The sequence below is a fragment of the Cavia porcellus genome, unplaced genomic scaffold, assembly GCF_034190915.1.
Source record: "Cavia porcellus strain 051 isolate PalLab524CR breed Dunkin Hartley unplaced genomic scaffold, mCavPor4.1 scaffold_20, whole genome shotgun sequence".
NCBI classification, from domain to species: domain Eukaryota; kingdom Metazoa; phylum Chordata; class Mammalia; order Rodentia; family Caviidae; genus Cavia; species Cavia porcellus.
In genome coordinates, this window is record NW_026947503.1 from 29949042 (window position 1) to 29968170 (window position 19129).

At 36.2% G+C, this 19129-nt stretch overlaps 1 protein-coding gene across 5 annotated transcripts in view; it reads right to left on the reverse strand.

Moving 5' to 3' along the window:
• Dcc (DCC netrin 1 receptor) overlaps positions 1 to 19129 on the reverse strand; it is a 1081241-nt gene that overhangs the window by 79695 nt on the left and 982417 nt on the right. For all 5 annotated transcript variants that reach the window (XM_063231626.1, XM_063231625.1, XM_063231624.1 and 2 more), the window contains exons 23-24: positions 9327 to 9489; positions 1579 to 1805 (exon numbers count right to left, since the gene is read on the reverse strand). In XM_063231626.1, coding sequence (XP_063087696.1) covers positions 1579 to 1805; positions 9327 to 9489 — 390 coding nt within the window. The remainder of the gene's footprint in view (positions 1 to 1578; positions 1806 to 9326; positions 9490 to 19129) is intronic.

Genomic DNA, 19129 nt, shown 5'->3' on the forward strand with positions numbered 1-19129 from the left:
AAAGGCAATTGAAGAAGGGAAGCAAGAGTGGGCTAGTGGCAGAATACAAAGTCTCTTACCATTGGACCTGGAAAAAATACAGGAGTTTATCATGAGTCAAGCAGCATGTGGAAAGTTGATCAAGCTTGAGTCCTCTTCTTGGAACTCATGTTTCATAAGCTACCAGCAGCCCCAGGAAAGGTGTGCCTACTAACAGGTTGTTAATCTTGATCAGGTGTCTCATAGCATGGAACTGGGCAATGGAGGAATCCCATAGGGTCATGCAGAGAATTCATCCTTGTGCTTCCCAAGAGACTCAGAATTTGGATGCTACTCAGGAGCCACCTCTCAGGTTCAGAAAAGCAGTAAATAATCTCACAGAGTCCTTTATTTTTCTCTGTAACCTCCTCTCCACAACACCCCTTTTCTGTAATAAGCCTAGGACTAGCGAGGTAAAGGAAAAGATAGTGAAGTGTTTCTGAAACATACTGAATTTACTATTCTGCCGTAATTCTGCCTCCCCAAGGGATGGAGGAGTTTCAAAACAAATTGTAACTCCCAGTTCTCAGGTCCAAAAATATAACCAGTCATGAGGCAGGAATATTTTAATTTAATTTTTAGATGGCTGTTCTCAATATGACTAGACTGCCCTGTATGAGTAAAAGTGAAAAGAAAGTTACAAAACCTGCTAGGATGTAAAGGCTAGGAAAGGAATATTCAACAATCCCTGGTTGAAAATTAGTAATTAAAGTTTTCGTTTAAAAAAATAAAATAGTCTGTATGTAACTTAGAACTGACAAGCCCATTACTTCAGTTACACAAATAATTAAAATACTGTAATTTAGTTTAAAAGAACAACTACTCATTCTACAATCAGAACACAAGTAGTCCAAAGGATTTCTGATACTTGAGTGATTACTTCTGATAAGCACTTAGATAATCTGAGTGCCAATAGAAAGTTAAACATCTTATCATCATTTTGTAGAATCCTTGGTGACTCTTGGGTACTGGCTGTTCTGAACCAATTCATTGCACAAGAGGCTTCTTCTTTTAGAACCTTTGTACGTCAAGAGCTTTTAAACTATCAAAAAAAGCGGTCACATAAAGTGATTGTCTGATTATTACAATTGCTGGCCATGGTAATAAAGGCCCAAATAACAGACTACTTTATATTTTCATACTTCAAGTGGCTCTGATCTCAATTTTTTAAAAAATCCCCCCGAAATTTGGCATAAACTTCTATTTATCTATACAGATTGAAAGCTGAAAAAAAAATGTACAGATAGCTGATAGCTTCAGACTTGACTGCTTCAACAAAACTTTTTTTCAAGCAGCTGATTGATTTTGGCTTCTCATTTCAATATTTCTAAACTTTCTTAATTCTAGCAGAACTTTCAGCATTTATCACAATTATAAAAGACAAGCAACAGGATGATGAAGAATAATATGTATACCAGGTTAATCAACCAAATTTATGCCATATTATTTAAATTATTGATTAATATCTTGCAAGTTAATGGGAGGTTATCTCCATAACAGAAGGAATGGAAAAGTGGCTCCTGGGGTTCTTTTCCCTGCTGAGAGTGGGCTGATAATTACCGGAATGAGAGGTGCTTTTGCTGCCCAGTTGGGTTTCAGACTGACTGTGGCTGACTGGCGTGAGGTCTTGGCAACTTTGGATGGGGGAGTCCCTTCCTGCGGGGTCAGTGCCTGATGGCTTCTCAATATTTTTCATCTCCATCTCTTCATGGTGGATCCAAAGGTCAGGGGGCCGGAGGTCCTTCTGGCTGCCTTTCCTTTTGCCCACGCTGTGGGTGGCCCGTTTCCTACAGAACAAAGTTAGAAGGGAAATGTGAGCACCTCTATTCAGTGGTCCTTCTTCCCTTCCTCAGTCAATTCAAGTTGGATACAGAGAAGGAAACAAAAGGACTCCCACAGGAATGCTGCGAAACCCCAAAATTGGCAGCCTAATATTGGCTGCCTTTCCTCCTCTCCCCAGGTGCTGCACCACATTAGAGGAAATGCAGTGCTGAATCCTCAGGGACCGGACTGCCTGCCAGAAAGCTTCTTACTCCAGCCTCACAAGCTGCAGATCCATGTGCAAGGTGACAGTGGGTTAGATGGAGCCATATGCCAATCTTTGGAGTTAGGCATAAGGTACCTGACTGCAACATCTGTTTAGGAGATAAATGAAGGAGCTGCTTTGAAAGAGTAGATCAAAGAAAAAAGGCCAGAATTTGAGCCAACAGCTAAGATTAGGGCTTAGAAAAAGTGTATGCTTCAGCTGTGTAATTTAATGTGCAAGTGGGACACTGACTATCTGAAAACCAAAACCTCATGACATTCTTAGGTGAATGAAAGAAATATTTTGTCTTGGAGTCAATAAGTGCCCAGATTCCACCACAAGGAGACTTGTCCTATTTACTGAAAACTGAAAAGCAAGATACATCTTTTGGAAATGGGCTTCAAATGTCTCTTATTTGCTTGAGGATTAGCAGCCAGAATTTTGCTTTTTCTGGAATGATCTCATTTTGGGGATAGTAAAATCCAACACCTCTCTTCATATTAAGAAATGTGATGGTTATATCACCCATCCTATAACAGGGAGTCATAGAATTATGGGTTGCAAGCCAAAACTACCCACAGTCCTTTTTTGTAAAAAAATTTCACTACAACAAGGGCAACTTCATTTATTTTTGCAATGCAATGGCAACATTGCGTAGTTATGATAGAGAATGTAGAGCTTGAAAATCCTAAACAGATTGTAGTATTTGACCCTTTCAAATAGTTTTTGATCCCTGCCCCACAATCTTATGATTTTTACTCTTCATTTGTAACTTCAGGTTTTTTTTTTTTTCTTTTTCATAAAATAATGCTTCTTCTGAGACAGACTGCAAACGGCTGAACTCTAGCTCTGATAGGAGCTCAGAGGAGCATCTTTCCACATTCTTCACTGTAAGGATGGTAGATTTTTATGGTTGCTAAAGGACTCAAGCTACTCTTTAGCCACCTGATAAAGGGCTTTGCTTTCCCAATTGTTAAGAAAAGATAAGAAACTCTATAAATATTTGGCAATTGATAAATGTTTAGTGTTTCAATTTGTTGAGTTTTCCCAATATTCTTTTCAATGTTTCTTGAAGCATGCCAATGAAACTAGGAAACAAAAAACTCTCCACTTAATGTTTATTTTGTAGTTAATTGGAGAAATGATGTGTGTTTTCTCTCTAATATTTCCCCAACATCTACCTGACTTTTGCTGATACCCTGTCAGCAAATCTGCACTGTCTTTAGATAATGTCCTAAAATAACTCCTAGGTAATTCTTCTGTGTTTTCATGTAACTCACTGCTAAGCATCTGTTCACTGCTTCATTTCCTTATATTTCACCCATCCACTTGAACAGTTCTGCACCTCATATAAAGATCTTTATGTAATTTAAACCTGGTAGCAAGATAGAAGAATTTAATCTTATTCTCAAACTTGGAGGTTTTCCCTTGCTATCGCTCTTTCTACAAGATGGAAATAACAATTCTGGCATTGTATAACTATCTATAGAGAAGTATCAGTTCCCATATGCAGGACAACACAGTTGAACTTCTGAGGATAACTCAATATTTACATAGGTTACAATAAAAAAGGCAGTCAATGAAATTTTAAAGCCAATAATTAATGATGAATTCTACTTTTCCTATGTTTACATACTTCATTCATTCATTAGTTCATCCATTCACTCATTTGCTTATTCATTAGTTTCTCCATGACTCCAGGACCCAGCATCCCCAAGTGTCATATATTTTAAACAAAGTTTCAAACCTGGGCTGAGGTAGCTGTATGTGTTTGTTAGTCATGAACTCATCTGGAAGAAATGATTATTTCTGAGAGAATGCCTAAGCATTTTTCTGATGAATTTTAATTAGATCAAGGCTTCAGCTAAAAAGTTACTTGCCTATCCAGCTGTCAGCAAAGAGTCTAAAGCTCTCTAAGCAGACTTCATTGTCCTTTTGTATATATTCTATCAATGAAAATACAAACACTTTTTTCCCTACAATCTGTTTCATGAGAGAAATCTTTGCCCTTGGAGGGACTCCCTTTCCAGGCCTCTGTAACAGGTGCATAATAAAACAAACAAGTGCTCACAACTAAATTGCCTGAAATTTGTCTTAAAGCCTTACAGAAACAGCTGTCACCCTGACCTTCTTCTCACTGTGGGTTCTCTCACATAATGACTGCTCCTCACTGCAGTGTTCAGTTCCTTTGTCTCACCATTAGGATCCTCAAAATATGTATGAAGATGCTCCTAGTTTAATAGCTCCCAAAGTATGATCTTTCCATAGGATGCATCAGTAATATCTGAGAACTTAGCAAAAACACACACACATCCAGGTTCCATCTCAGAACCATTAAATGAGAAACACGGAGATGCAGGATGGGGAGCAATTTGTTTTAACTGCCCTTCAAGGGACTCTGAAGTTTGAGAAGCATTGTCTAGTGAATTACTTGGTTTTGTTTTATTCTCAGCTTGTATTTCTTTATATGAAGGCTATTCCACATATTTAACTCCTCCTTATAGTATCAAGAATGTCCCAGAGGTTCCAGTAATTTCTGTGTTTCCAAAAATGGTTTTAATGTAGGAGTGTCAGTTCCTATCCAATACATTCTTGAAGAAAGGTAAAGAATCCTCCAAAGTTTTTCTCTTCATTCTATGGTAAAGATTTCACAGTATGATTGAATAGTTTTTCTGTATTTTTATTGTTACTATTGATATATTTAACTTCTTCTCAGAAAACGTTTGCAATGCCAATTATTTAAAAATGACCTATTAATTAAGATTCCCTTTAAGGCTCTCTTCTTCAGGAAGCTTTCCTAACCACTCTAAGTCAATGTAATCATAGAATCACTTTGGATATTAGTATGGAGAGAACATTTACCAACTCCACACAAGGAATATATCAGTATTGTAAACATACACAAAAAAGAAGAGGATCCAGATATGAATAGAGGGAGGGAAGGGAGGGGGAATGAAAAATGGAATTAAGGTGTAAATGTACCAACTCCCCACAAAGAATGAAACATTATGTACTACAAACTTATACTAATAAAATAAATGATTCAAATCAATTCCCTCATCCATCTATAGATATGCTAAAATGTTAAAAAGTGGAAAATCAATGTAAGTAACCTACAGGAGTTAAAATACTGTAGATGGCATTTGAGAGTTTAAACTTTTGATCTTTAGCAGTGAAATAACAACTTTTGTCAAGATTTGACAAATAAAACTAGCTGTACACATGACAAACCAAATAGAAGAATGGTTAAGAAATTTTTCTCAACTAAACTTTGTGTTTTATTTACATAATCAAATATCATTTAATTTGAAGACTGTAAATTGTCTACCATATAACTGCTTTCTAAATGTAATATCTATGTTTTCTGAATTTCTAAAGTATGTTCTATGTCAAGTATTTTTTTGTCTATCTCTATATTGATTCTAACAACATAACATGTGACCTTTATGCTCACCAGGAAAGCATTATTACTTCATTAAACACTACAGAAAACCCTATCAACTTGTTCTCATAAAACAATTCTTCTGTATAATCCACTCTAAATTCACTGACTGAAAATATGTAAGCGGAATTTTTTTCAAAGTACCTAAAAATTTGTAATAAATAACTACAAATAAATGTTAAAATTTATTTTATAGGATAGTAGTATTTGGTGAGGGAAGAGTAGATTCTGGGTTTTAAGAAAATATTTGGGCCAACTGGGAATGGTGGCACACATCTGTTATCCCAGTACTAGGGAGGCTGGGGCAGCAGTATTGTTGTATGCTTGAGATCAGCCTGGGCTACAAAGTGAGCTCAAGGCCAGCCAAACCTGCATAACAAGACCCTGTCTCAAAAAATAATATATATGCATATGTGTATATGTATATGAAAATATTTGGTCCTAATTCTCATTTTATTTGAAAATTGAAACTCAGGGATTAAATGTCTTCACTTAGGTGGCATAATTAGTTTAAATAAAGAAGTAGTAGAACCAGAACTAGAACTTGGGTTTCATTTTGCTAGTGATTTTGTATGTTGAAATTAAATCTTACTCACTAGCCTTTTAATCAATTAGCCTCAATCATTGTTAGATATATGTAATTTTTTAAAATAATAAACTTTATATGAATATTAACCTGAATAAGGTATTAGTGATACACCATAAAAATGTTTCAATCCTCCTGGATGCAATTCAAGTTCACCAACAAATCACAGAGGAAAAAGATTCACATTTGTCAACAGATTCAGACAAAGAGATACTAAAGAAATGCTGAATGCGTTTCAACTTCTCATTAATTACATTAAAGTCTCCATTTTCAGAGAGCTCTGTAAAGAGCTTTATTTCTATTTCAGATTGGAATTGATTTTGCTTTCATCTACATCATTCAATTTGTTCTAAAGACCTCAACAGAAGCGAGGGTATGCTGGGTGGGGGGAGGTCCTCAATGAAATCAAGAAAAACTCAATTACAACTCAGTGATAGCCTGATGAAACTTTTTCTTTTTCTCGTTATCTCTGTTAATATATGCAAACAAAGAGAGAAAGATGAAGGTCATAGATCTGTCACTGAGGAAAGATATGAAATAAAGTGTGAAATAAAGTGCAAGTTAATATTAAGAAACTTTGTGGACAGTGTTTTAAAAAATGAGCTGAAAATGCACTTTCTTTGGAGCTTCTGTCACACATGGAATCACTTCTTTTTTCCTTCATTACCTAATTTAAAAACACAAGTTATCCACAGAGCTTAGCAACTACTCTTTCTAAGGCTAAAGCCTTCAAGTTTTTGCTAAAGAGCTTATCAAGAGATTTAAAGGTGATTGGAGAGTTCATTAGCATTTCACTAGCATTTCCTCTGTACAGAAACAAAATTTATCCAACAATCTAACTCATCCATTTATGTAACTGTCAGTAGCATTTTTTTGGTCACAATAATGATAATAGGGATAAATAAAAATTCAAAAAATGAACCTCTACAGATATACTAAATGCAGTTAACTTAGAGAGTTTTAGAAAAAGAAGGGGATCAAAGGTCTGTTCATCGCTCTGACCTTTGCATTGAGCTACAGACCCAGCTTTTGATGTTTTGTTTTTTTATTTTTTTTAAATTTTATTTAAACAAAGACTAAACAATGCAGAAAATGGGTAGAAATAATACACACGTTCAGAGAAAAAATAAACAGTCAGAAATCACTAGTTAATGTTTACATACTGTTCTTTCACAAATAGTTGTTCAAGATACAAAAGTGGAGCATATAAAGTGGGAATTCAAACAGCAAGGCTGCAAACAGTTCTATTCAACTATCCAACAAAAACTTAGTAACATGGTTGTCAGTCCTATACACTTATACATACATGCAGTTATCCATATCTTCATTTATGTAGACCCAGCTTTTTTAAACAATTTATCTTGAGACTGGTCTCACTGAGTTGCTAGGTTGCCGGGGCCAGAGCTGACCAAGTATAATTTGCAGTGTACCGATCTCAGATCCACTTCAGAGACCTAGTGATGAATCTTAATGATTCATCATTCTTTCTTTGTACATTTCTTTCCTGGGAATACTAGAGCAAGAGCTTGTTAAATGTCTTACTGCCCTGGTTGGAATATGGTTTATCCCCACCAAACCTGATTTTGAGGCTAGGTTCACAGTATAAATGCTGAAGAGTGATGAGATTTTTATGTGGCCTAAATGGGTTCTTACTCTCATGGGGCTGGGTTCATTATCTTTAGAGTAGATTGTTTTGAAATGAGGCCACCTCTCATCTCATGCTTCCCGTTATGCTATATTATCTCCCTCCTACACATGTCCACTTGAATGTCCGCTTTTTCATCACCCACATAGCAGCAGGTGGCCTCAGGAGGAAGCCCTGTAGATGTAGCTGCCGTGTTCCTTAAATTCCAGAACCATGAGCCAAAAATAAGCTTTATTCTTTATAAATTATCCAGTCTTGGGTATTTTGGGATAGCAACAGAAAACAGACTAAGATGCCCATTCAGTTCTTTTTTTTTTTCCTGGACCCAGCACTCTAGAAGCATTGAGTTATCTTGTTTTCCCAGACTGCTTACTTAAGATGCTAGGCTCCCTGGGCTCATTCTACCAGGCTTCTTGTCTGGGCACAATGGATAAGCACACCAGCTACTGACAGACCCAAAATAGTGCAATCTCAAAAATGCAGCTCTACATAAAATTTGCCCTGCCACAGAAATAATTAAACACAAGGTTTGCCTCTGAACCTTTTCGTCACTTTCTTCAGTACGTACATCTTTCCGTATTCTGTTTCTATTACTTCACTTCAGAGTATTGGGAAATGTGTGAGCTATCAATAAGTTGAGTGATTGTATTAGTAAAAAAGAGGAACTTTGATCAACTAATAATAAAAGACTATTGTTTGCTGAAGAATCTTTGTCTAGCAATTAGCAATTTTGTCTAGCAATTGTTGTATGCAATTGTCAAACTAGCTATCTTTGGACCCACACCTCAGGCTTTTAGAGCCAGTTCCATGCCTGAGGCAAAAATAATAGTCCATACAGCTAGAGAGTATTATTGAAAAATACTGGCATATTTGAAATTTGGCATATTTGAGGTTATTGCCGACTTCAAGAACCATCTAATATAGGACAGACATGCTGGTCCTAGATGTTTCTGGAAAAGGATGAGCCAAGTAAAAATCATATCATTATTCTAAGCTTTATATTTAGACATACCATTTTCTGCATATGCTTATATATGGAGATATGTGACATGAAAATAGTTTTAAACTCCTCAGCAGTTTTAATGTCTGACAACCACAGGAAATAGTAACTCTTTCCAAGCTCCGAGAGCTCTCTTTCTTTACTACTGCTTCCAAACTACACACATTGTAGGACTCTAATGACGCTGAGTTCGGAATTCTGTATTCATTCAAAAAGCATTAAGAGCCTATAGCTCTCCCTGGCAAAGAGATAAATAAGTACTGACAGATGAACACTATCCCTGACCACCTATACATGATTGCAGAGAGGGCCAGTAGCAAGAACACATCTTCTGAATATTACTGAAAGAAACCTGCCTTTGCCTGAAAAGAGAAATCTGGCCCTGAGAAGGAAAAACAAACACACATGGAAGTGGATCTCCAGGGATGCTGTTAAATCTGCAAGTCTACTCATTATTTAGTTACAGGCATGAAACAGGGAAAAAGCTGGCCTTGCCAGGGTCAAGAGATAAGGAACATAGTGAATTACGGGAGAACACAGGAAGATATCAAAAATGCAGCTCAAAAGGATGGAGTCTTCTTTCTTATTTGGGAGGTCACCGTTACTTACTTTCTCTGCTGAGCTGATGAGCGCCGGGTGCAAATAACTGCCATGATCACCACAACCAGCACCGTGATGACACCAACAGTGACCACAATGATCACAAGCAGGTTGCTGTTCTTCTGAGGTGTGACACTGCCATGTGGTGGGTGCATTTGCCCAATGGGTGGCTCTGGAAAATGATAAGCATATGAAGTTCAGGTTTAGGGAGATGTGGTGACCAGTGATGAAACTCTGTAGGGGCAGGGAAGAGCTCTATTGTAATGGAGCATTCTTAGGACTGGAAAGTCTAATGAAAAATGGAGGAAATTGCCTGAGTTATTCATCTGAGTTAATTAACAACATGTATCCATACAAACGCCTTCACAGGAACATTTGAAACAGCATTATTCAAAATAGACAGAGAAACAACCTCAACGTCTAACACTTGGCAAATGTGATACATCTGTGTAAAGAAATATTGCACAGACATAAAAAAGATTGAAGTATCAACACATGTCACAATGTGAATGAGTCATAAAGACAAGGGTCTTAAAGTCATAAAGACAAGAAAGAAGACAAGGGTCATATATTGCATGATTCCACACATGTAAAGTATCCAGAAAAGGTGAATCTATAGAAACGGAAGAATGTAGACTGGTGACTTCTAGTGGATAGAAAGATGTGAATGGGGAACAAGTGTTAATGGGTATAGGATCTCCCTGAGAAAGCTGAGCATTTTCTGCAATTAGACAGTAACGATTATAGCAAAACCTGTGATGGCCTGAGAAACAACTGATCTGAACACTTTCAAAGGTAAGTTTATGATATCTGAGTCTAGAAAAGTATGTTATTTTACTGGGTAGAGGGAGATGAGATAAAGAGATTCCTCTTAGTACTATAAGAATTCCAAAGTGCTAGGAAACAGAGAGCCTGTGGTTTATGAGAGAATATTGCTAAATGGAGCTATGAATGACACACTTTTTGACACTTTTTTTTTCCACTCAGAATTTACTTCTATTCCTCTTAAGATACCATCTAAAAGATGCCATGTTTAATTTCTAACATTCTAATAGTACATGACTCCCATTTAAAAGCACACTTCTGGGATCAAAAATGCATCATAATTTTTAATAGAAGTGTGCTTGTGCTGTATCTTATGGTAGAAAATAGGAAGAAACAAATAGACTAACAAGATATTTTTCATCAGTTGCTAACCTAAACCTGAATGGCTAGTGACTCTTTACATCTGGTTTTTAGCCTTCAATGATGAAGTAATTAAAAATTCTCTGTTCTTGTTTGTCATTAAATGTCATGTATTTGTAAAAAGTTAATATTAGTCAATAATTTTATTCATGGATTAATTTCGAGTATACCAGAAAACAGATTATGAATGGTTGCATAGACTTAGTTTGAATTTTATTTCATAACCTTCATTAGTTTTCTGTATTCTCTGAACAAAAATAATAGGTCTCAGGAATCTCAGTGCTTTCATCTGAAAAATGAAAATAATAGTAAATTCTGTGTATACTTACTGTCAGAATTAGAGAAAATACATGCCCGAGTAAGTACACAACACACAGTACAGCATCATATAAAACCTTCCTATATTAACTAAGTATACATAATATTAACTCTACACAAAGTGTCTCCTGTGAACTTCCAAACTACTAATGCATCAAGAATCATACAATATTAAAGATAAACTAAACTTTTCTTACAAAAAAGACATACTAACCCAGCACTTGAAAAATTGAAATGATGTCTTTGACAAGTTATCTAAAAACCATCACATCTTTGAAGTTTAAATAAATGAGACCTAAATAAGTTATTACTAGCTCATTATCATTGGAAAAAAAACAATAAGCCCACCTTACCTCTAATATAATTTACTAATATAATCACTCAACTTATTGATAGCTCACACATTTCCCAATACTCTGAAGTGAAGTAATAGAAACAAAGTTATAGGGGACACTGAATTAGTGATCTTGAATCTCAGAGAGGGGGATTTATTTTGATAAGTATTTAAATACTTACCTAAAGTATTTAAATATCACTTTCTGTTAAAACAATTCTGATTATAAATGACAGAAATAAGATTTCCTTGGAGTAATTTTTACATTTACTACAAAGGAGTGGGGAAAGGTCAGAACTTTCTGTATCACAGATTTCCTTGTTATCAATAAGTTATTTTAGAATAACATTTCGATATGCCCTTTCTGGACTTAATAAAATAATTGATTGGGATAAACTTTTCATGTGAGAGCTTAGAAGGGAGACAACTCGGACTAAACTAAACTGATCAATGGACTTAGTTTTAGTCCTACGTAAGAGTGTACTTCATGAAGAATTTTTAAAACCTAGTAAGTCAGAATTATTCAAATGTCTTTTCACACTAGAAAATGTCATATTTCAAGTCAGGAAATAATGACTGAATCCTGCTGAGCACTAGTGAGAATATACAGAGGTCATTTTCTTTGAAGAGTTAAGATGCATTAGGACTCATTAGTAAGCTTTGATTCCAGGCCTTTATTATTCCTCATAAAAGTTCCCATTAGTTTAAAATTTGGTATACAAGGTCCTTCATTAATGGTCTACTCTCAAGTGAAACACAATGTTCAGAATAGTTGACATTGGATGGGAAGTTAAGAAAGCTCTAAGAGTAATGGTGACTTAGTCATTATTTGAAGTGGTTGTGTTCTGCAAAGTTATAGGGGACACTGAATTAGTGACACTCAACTGTTGCTTCTAAAGAAAAAGCCAGGTTAGGTTCTGTAAGCCTCTGGTTATATATATATATATATATATATATATATATAATATTTTATCAGTCAAACAATGTACAGAACCTTGTATTATGTGTATTTTAGTTACAGACAGTTTTTTAAAATATATAACGTTGATTCATTAACAATGAATTTGCAGCCAACAGCACTATGGTATAAACTCATGTCTGAACAAAACACATATAAGCTTGCTTATGCTTACACACAATAGAAACCACTTCACCATAATTTAAGGAGTCATTTTGAACATTAAAATCACCAACATTAAACAACACACACACACACACACACACACACACACACACACACACACACACAAACGCGCGCATTAAATATTCCACAAAAAGAACATTCACTCAATCTAAGGCTCAAGCAAGCAGGTAAATATCTACCTGCTCCATCTCAGTTGGACACACCAGCTAGGGATAGAGGGGGTGTAAATCAGTTTCTTTTGTCACTTTGCACTTGTCCATGAATGGCCATGAAAGCACCATCAGTACCAATTTTCAGGTAGAAAAAAGCTTTAGCACAGAGGTGAGTTCACAAATATAGAACCTGCAGACAGTGAGGGCTGACAGAGTTTGTATCTCAGTTTTTCAAAGCACTGACCCAAATAAGAAGAAACCTCAGAGTCTATGAACCAACTTAAATCAGTGCACTTAGGACAACTTGAGTCCAATGAACATTTGCCATTTTCCAGGCTTTGATGGGGAAGTTGTGTGGGGAAATGCCGTGACTTGAAGGCACCCTCCGCAGAGATGTGCTTACTCTGTGAGAGGATGGGGCAAGGTCTTGACTGCAAGGCCCAGCACAGAGTTGGCCTCAAGAGACTTCATGACTCGGCTTCATGTAATGTGGCTCATTCACTTAACCTGTGAGATTTTCCAAATAGACGGAAAAAATACATACAGCAATATCTCAATGAAGTACTTGTTCTCAGTGTCCATGATGATGTGAGTACCCATTGTCTGGAGGACATGAAGGCTTACAGGTCCTCTATGGCAATCAAGAGAAGGGAGGCCAATTTTTCACAGTCTTATGGTTATTTCATTCATTCATTTTCTTTTTTTATTTTCATGATGTTCAGTCATAGTAAAACACTATTTTTTACTAAACGATACAAGTAAATAAATAATAATGTGATTGTTTTAAATTTGAAGTAAAGATTGGAAAATTGGATTAGTGAAATAAAATCTTTAAGTCTTCTAAACTATTATAGGCTTTCAAAATAATTATGATGATTTTCCTTGTTAAAAACTGTATAAAGCTTACTTGGAGGGTACTTAATCATACAGAAACAAAGCAGATAATGATTGTGGTTCCTATCTTGAGCATTTGGCCACTTGGCCACAGTGACTGTACCCTAATAGTTGCATAAGATCACTGGTCAGGTAAACAATGTGAATGTGTTGAAAGACAAATTCAGTTGTAAAGAAAGGAATAAATCCAATGAAATGAACTTACTTTATTTTTCTCTTTGTTGTGATTTCTTTTGTGGTACTGGACTTTTCTCAGTGGCCTACATCATCAGCCCCTTTTTATTTTATTTTATTATTATTTTTTATATTGATACACGGTCTTGCTGAGTAATTAAGTTCCGCTCTGGCTGGAGCTTGCAATCCTCCTGCCTTAGCCTCCCAAGCTATCATCCAATGGAACTTTCTAGTTGGGGACTGAACGTCTTGCTTAAAATTAGTCTTTCTGAACACTTTTGTTATTATTAAAATACTTCAGGTTTTTTGAGACAGAATCTTGCTATGTAGTTCAGGCTGGCCTGAACTCCCTGTGTAGCCCACACTGGCCTTGAATTTGCAGTAATCTTGCCTCAGCCTCCTGAGTTCTGGGATTACAGGCATGCACCACCATGCCCAGCCTATCAAAACACTTTGAGCTCATATATGTCTTAATAATTTTATAGTTCTTTGAATTTGTACATAAAGGCATGTGACCTTGATTACTTCAAAGAATTTCCTCCTAAAATTGATTACTACAGGCCATCAAATGGAAAAACTACAGACAGTCAGGCCCAACTTTCCCTAAAATTAAATATTTATCAGGGCACAGGGGCATTTTTTTCTGTAGTAAATTACATTGGGAAAAATGTTTCTCATCTCAAGGATGGTAGAGAATATGTTCAATCATTCCATAAATATGCTCTGAAGGTTCAGTCAGACGCTGAAGATAAAACGTTTTGATCAAGAAAAGCATGAATATTGACATTGTGGATATTAAAATCTACCAGAAAATATCAATATTAAACAAATCCAAGTTGTAATTATAAAATTACAATGATAAGTGAGGTGTTAAAAAAGCAGAAGGGTTTACAGGCAGATATAACATGAGGACACAGTTGTTTTTAGGGTCACCAGCAGATTTGTTATGGAGGTAACCAGCTGAAGTAACCATGAAGTATGCTGAGTTAGTTCCTTCACAAGGGTACTGAGAGTAGACTATGTGTCTGGAAGGAGACTGTAGAGAGAAGCAGGACCCTGTCATGCAAAGCTCTGTAGATAACATTCAGTTGCCCTAAATACAGTCACAGAGCATTTGAGGTTCTCATCTGCCAGTGACAGACTTGATTTACTTTGACAGACTTGATTTACTTTTAGACCTCTCTGGCTGCTGTGTGGAAAGGTTGGTGGTGGAAGTGGAGAGATTAGCAAAGAGGCCTCTGAAGTTCTCCAAACAACAGAGAATAATGTTCTGAACGAAGATGGCCGCAACTACAGTGAAGCAAAGAGGACAATTACATAACTTAGTCTGCAAAGAAATGAGCAAAAAGCAGGTTGGATATTGTAGAGGACAGAAAGGGAGAGGCATGCACCGATCTAAGGCATAACCCTTTGTGTGCAGTGGGGCAAGTGAAAGAGAAGCTTAAGAAAGAGACAAGCCAACACTTAGTCCTCAGTACATGAGAGTGGAGTGATGCTAAGGGTTAAAGAGGTAGCAGAAAGACTACTTGAAATAAAAATTTGGGAGTTGTCACACAGGTGGGATTTGCAGTCTTGGGAATATATGATATCAACAAAGTAAAAAATATAAGTACAAGTCAAAAAGCTCTCTCAGGACTAAGACTTTATAGTTTAAGCAGAAGAGAAGGCTCTGGAAAAAAAGAAATAAAGGGCCAAACCAGGATAGGCGTGGCGGGACACATATACAATCCCATCAATCTGGGAGGATGAGGCAGGCAGGACAATCACAGTGGCAATAATGATTTAGTGAAGTCCTGTTTCAAAATAAAACATAAAATGGAAAGAGAGCTGGGGATGTCACTCAGTGAGAGGTCCTTTTGAAATCCCAATATTATACATTGTAATCCAAATATTATAATCCTTTTTCCAGTTCATCTTGAAATCAAGAAATTATATTTGTAATCCCATAGAAATGTTATCAGAATTCCAGGGAGTTATCCACTATCTCCAATGCAACCATGGCAAGAATAAAAACACTGATATATATTTAAAATTATGAGCAGCCAAGGGGTTCCCAAAACTGATCCAAGTGAGGACATGAGGCAAAGGCCCCAAATCCAAGGCCTTTCCCAGAATTTTTTATCTCATAAAGAAGGGAGTGGTTCAGGATGCGTGACAGTGAGGATGGCAGGAACTACGTAACTTGAGCTGGCTAGGTGGGGAGAAAAGCATCTTAGCAAGATGCATGGAGAGAAATATACAGCAAGACTAGTCTACATAACTTGATTGGGATAACATATGAATGAATTTATGAAGCTGTTGCTTCAATTTCTGATATGTGAACTTTTGTACACTGGGGAATCATAGTCTCTTTATTTTGAGGCTTCTACCTAGTTGACATTCCTGGAGCTAACTGGCTCTGTCATCCTGCTGTGCTCAATCTTTTATAGAGAGCACTATGTGAGGAAACAGGAAACTGTCACGGATTACATAACAGTACTTCTGCTAGGCTTATTTACACTACTTAGAGCCAATTGAAGAAAGAAGAAAATAGCATAGCCCACTGTGTACATATTAGTATATGGAAATAAGACTCAATTTAACTAATGTTGCAGCAATTATTGTGCATTCATGGAGAGGTGCCCAGATAGCTTTCTACAGTCCTGAGTTCATCCCCAGTGCCGCACACATGGGCACGTGCAAAAGCACAAACACATACCATGCCAGTCTCCTTTTACTTGTGTATTAATGGTAGATATTTTTATTTTGAGTTTTTTTTTTTCCCCTAAGTGTTTTTCATGGCGTTCACTACCCTTCACAATGTTTAGGAATGGTAATGCAAACTGAGTGGTTTTTCAAATAGGAAAAGAGCACTCCTCACCACTGGGAAATCTGGCAATATCTAGAGACATTTGGGACGATTTCACTATGGGACTGTGACCTAATACTGACATCCACTGGGTAGAGGCCTGTGATGTCATTAGATACCCTACAATACTCAGGGCAGTCAGCACGATAAAAACTATCATTCCTCAAGTATAAACTGTCCTGACATTAAGAAACTCTGGTCTAGTATGACACTTTCTAAATTCAGAGGAAAATCTGAAATCCTAGGACTTTAAGTGACTTAATTGGGCACAAAGTTCTAATCCCTCAAAAAGTCAGTTTCAGAGCCTAGGATTTGAGGTTAGAGTGGAATTCTTAAAGTCAGATGGGATAGGGTAATGAATGTGTGAGAAGTGAGCACAGCATCTTCTACTTAGTATTTTGGGACCTGAAAATGCAGGCACTAGAGTTATCTTTCTATATGGGAGATAGCTGGAAACTTTATTTCTGGATATTTCTCTTTGAGTGTATTGTTGAGTGTCTTCTAATAGTTCCAATTTGAGAAGGATCATTTCATAGAAATACTTAAGAATTTACATACACCTTATTTTGGTTACTTAAAATGTTACTGGCTTCTGAAAAATAAATATTTGTTTTGAAACAGAGGACAAATTTTGGCCTTTTGTCTGACATACATCATAGTAGAGTGTGAAGTCTTCCAAAGTGCCTAATATGTGCACAGTCTTCATAAAATTAATGTTTGACTTTGTCATTAGTAATGGCGTACCAAGGTATTAAAATACATCGTTTAACTTTATTTTCAAAGTTTTAGTCAATAGAATAGTTTTAAAGCACTTGTAGGTCTTTAAATAAAATTTATAAAACTGATTTTGCTAGTTATAGGCAGAACCAACAACAAAAGGAAACTGGGGCTAACAATGAGAAAATAAGGATTAAGTTGAAGAGATTTTCTTAATTGTCATTCACACAAACTATGTACTTTTAGAAGCTGAAGATCTTTCAGTGTTCAAAGGTGAGCCATAATCTAAAATGGAATGTGTCATAAAAGTAACATACTACTATATCACCATGCATTAGTTTTGAAACTACTTGCCTTTGAAGGTAATTTAGGAAGCTGTAGCTTCTACATTTTAATTAAGGGCTTTCAACCAAAAGAGTAAACATGAACTATAGCTTTGTTTTTCTTTATTTGAATGCCAAAACTGCATTTTTAAGAGACTGGCAAGCAAAAAGGGAAAACAAATGATTAGCAGGGCCTAAATTTATTTGCAAGTGGCTAGAATATCTTGAAAATAAGCCATTATTCTATTACAGTACTTTGAAAGATGAGCCTGGCAAGTCTAGAGAGAGCCAGGAAACCTCTGTAATTCTGTCATTCGAAGGGGAGCAGCATGAAATGTCATTGTATGTGATTTTTAGGCACTCAAATTTTGAGATGTTTTTGTTGATGCAACCTGCTTGGTAAGGGTGATATGCAACTGGAGTTTTATCATTCATGGATCTCACCTGCATATCTAATTGGAAAACCCCCCTTCTAAAAGCTTAAGACACTAGCAGAATTTTAATTGGGAAGCTGGGTTTTCAGAGGCCTTTGCTGCTTTGCTTTCAGAATCCAGGACTAAAGTCAATCAGATATTTACCATCATTTTTCTGCAAGTGAATAGTACAGGAAATAGATTAAATGTGCCTTCCACTACCCACGCCTCCTGAGGTTACTGATTCCCTGTAACCGGCCCATGTAGTAATTTGTTATCCCAGTAGAAAAATCTAGAAATATTTTAGGTGCTTTGTTCATTTCATTTGATTAACATGACATCCTTAAAACATCATTAAGTGATCCAGAAATTTGTGGAGGGATAATGATAATTTATATAAACTGTCCCAAAGCCGCTGAATATCATTATCCATTTTATCTTCATGGTTTTGTCCTCTGAGATAACATTTATCAGGTCAAATTTAATTATGATTATATTCTCACTTAGACTCTAAAATGGTAAAAAATAAATAAATAAATACTGAATATAGTAACATGCATTTTTCCCAATTACTGTCACTCCTCATCTGAGATCTGAGTCCTTTGAAGAAGAAAGTTCTGTTCACATACACTATTCATGTTAAATTTAGCATAGGATTTCTTTTGACCAAAAGTTCATTTTATTTTGAAGGGAATGTTGAAACACAACCAAACTTTTAAGCTTGATCCAAAATCAGGATTGCTGTATTTGGCAACTCAAAATACACAAGGCCTAGGAAGATTTAAATCGGTTCTCATTTCTTATACACATCTATGCAAAGATGCTTATGCACATAGAGATGTGAATGTTTTGTAAAGTGTTTTTTTTAACCCCTGAGTCATAGGCGATTAGAAATAGTTAAAATGCTTTAAGAAAGTACTTTCTTTCCTGTTGGTAGTTTACTTATGCTCCACCTTGCACATCCTTAAAAGGAGTGTTTGAAAGCTACTCAAGGATAATTACTTTTTCTCTGTTATCTACACTGATTTCTTTTGTAATTTCCTGGAGCTGTGTCCCTTCAAATAGTACTATCCTGTGGTCATGCCTATAATTAGTGATGAATTCCAATTCAAAACTCCCTGTAGAAACAGCATCTCAAAATTGGCACTGCTGGGTGATTCTAAAGAAAACAATGTTATTCTTTGCATGACTCCAAACCTCGGACCTTTCCCTCTGAGGGATATATGCTACCGTTATAGCTCTCTATATTGCTTCAACAGCCTCTTTATTTTACCCTCCTGTCTATCCCTAGGAATTTTTCTCACCATCTT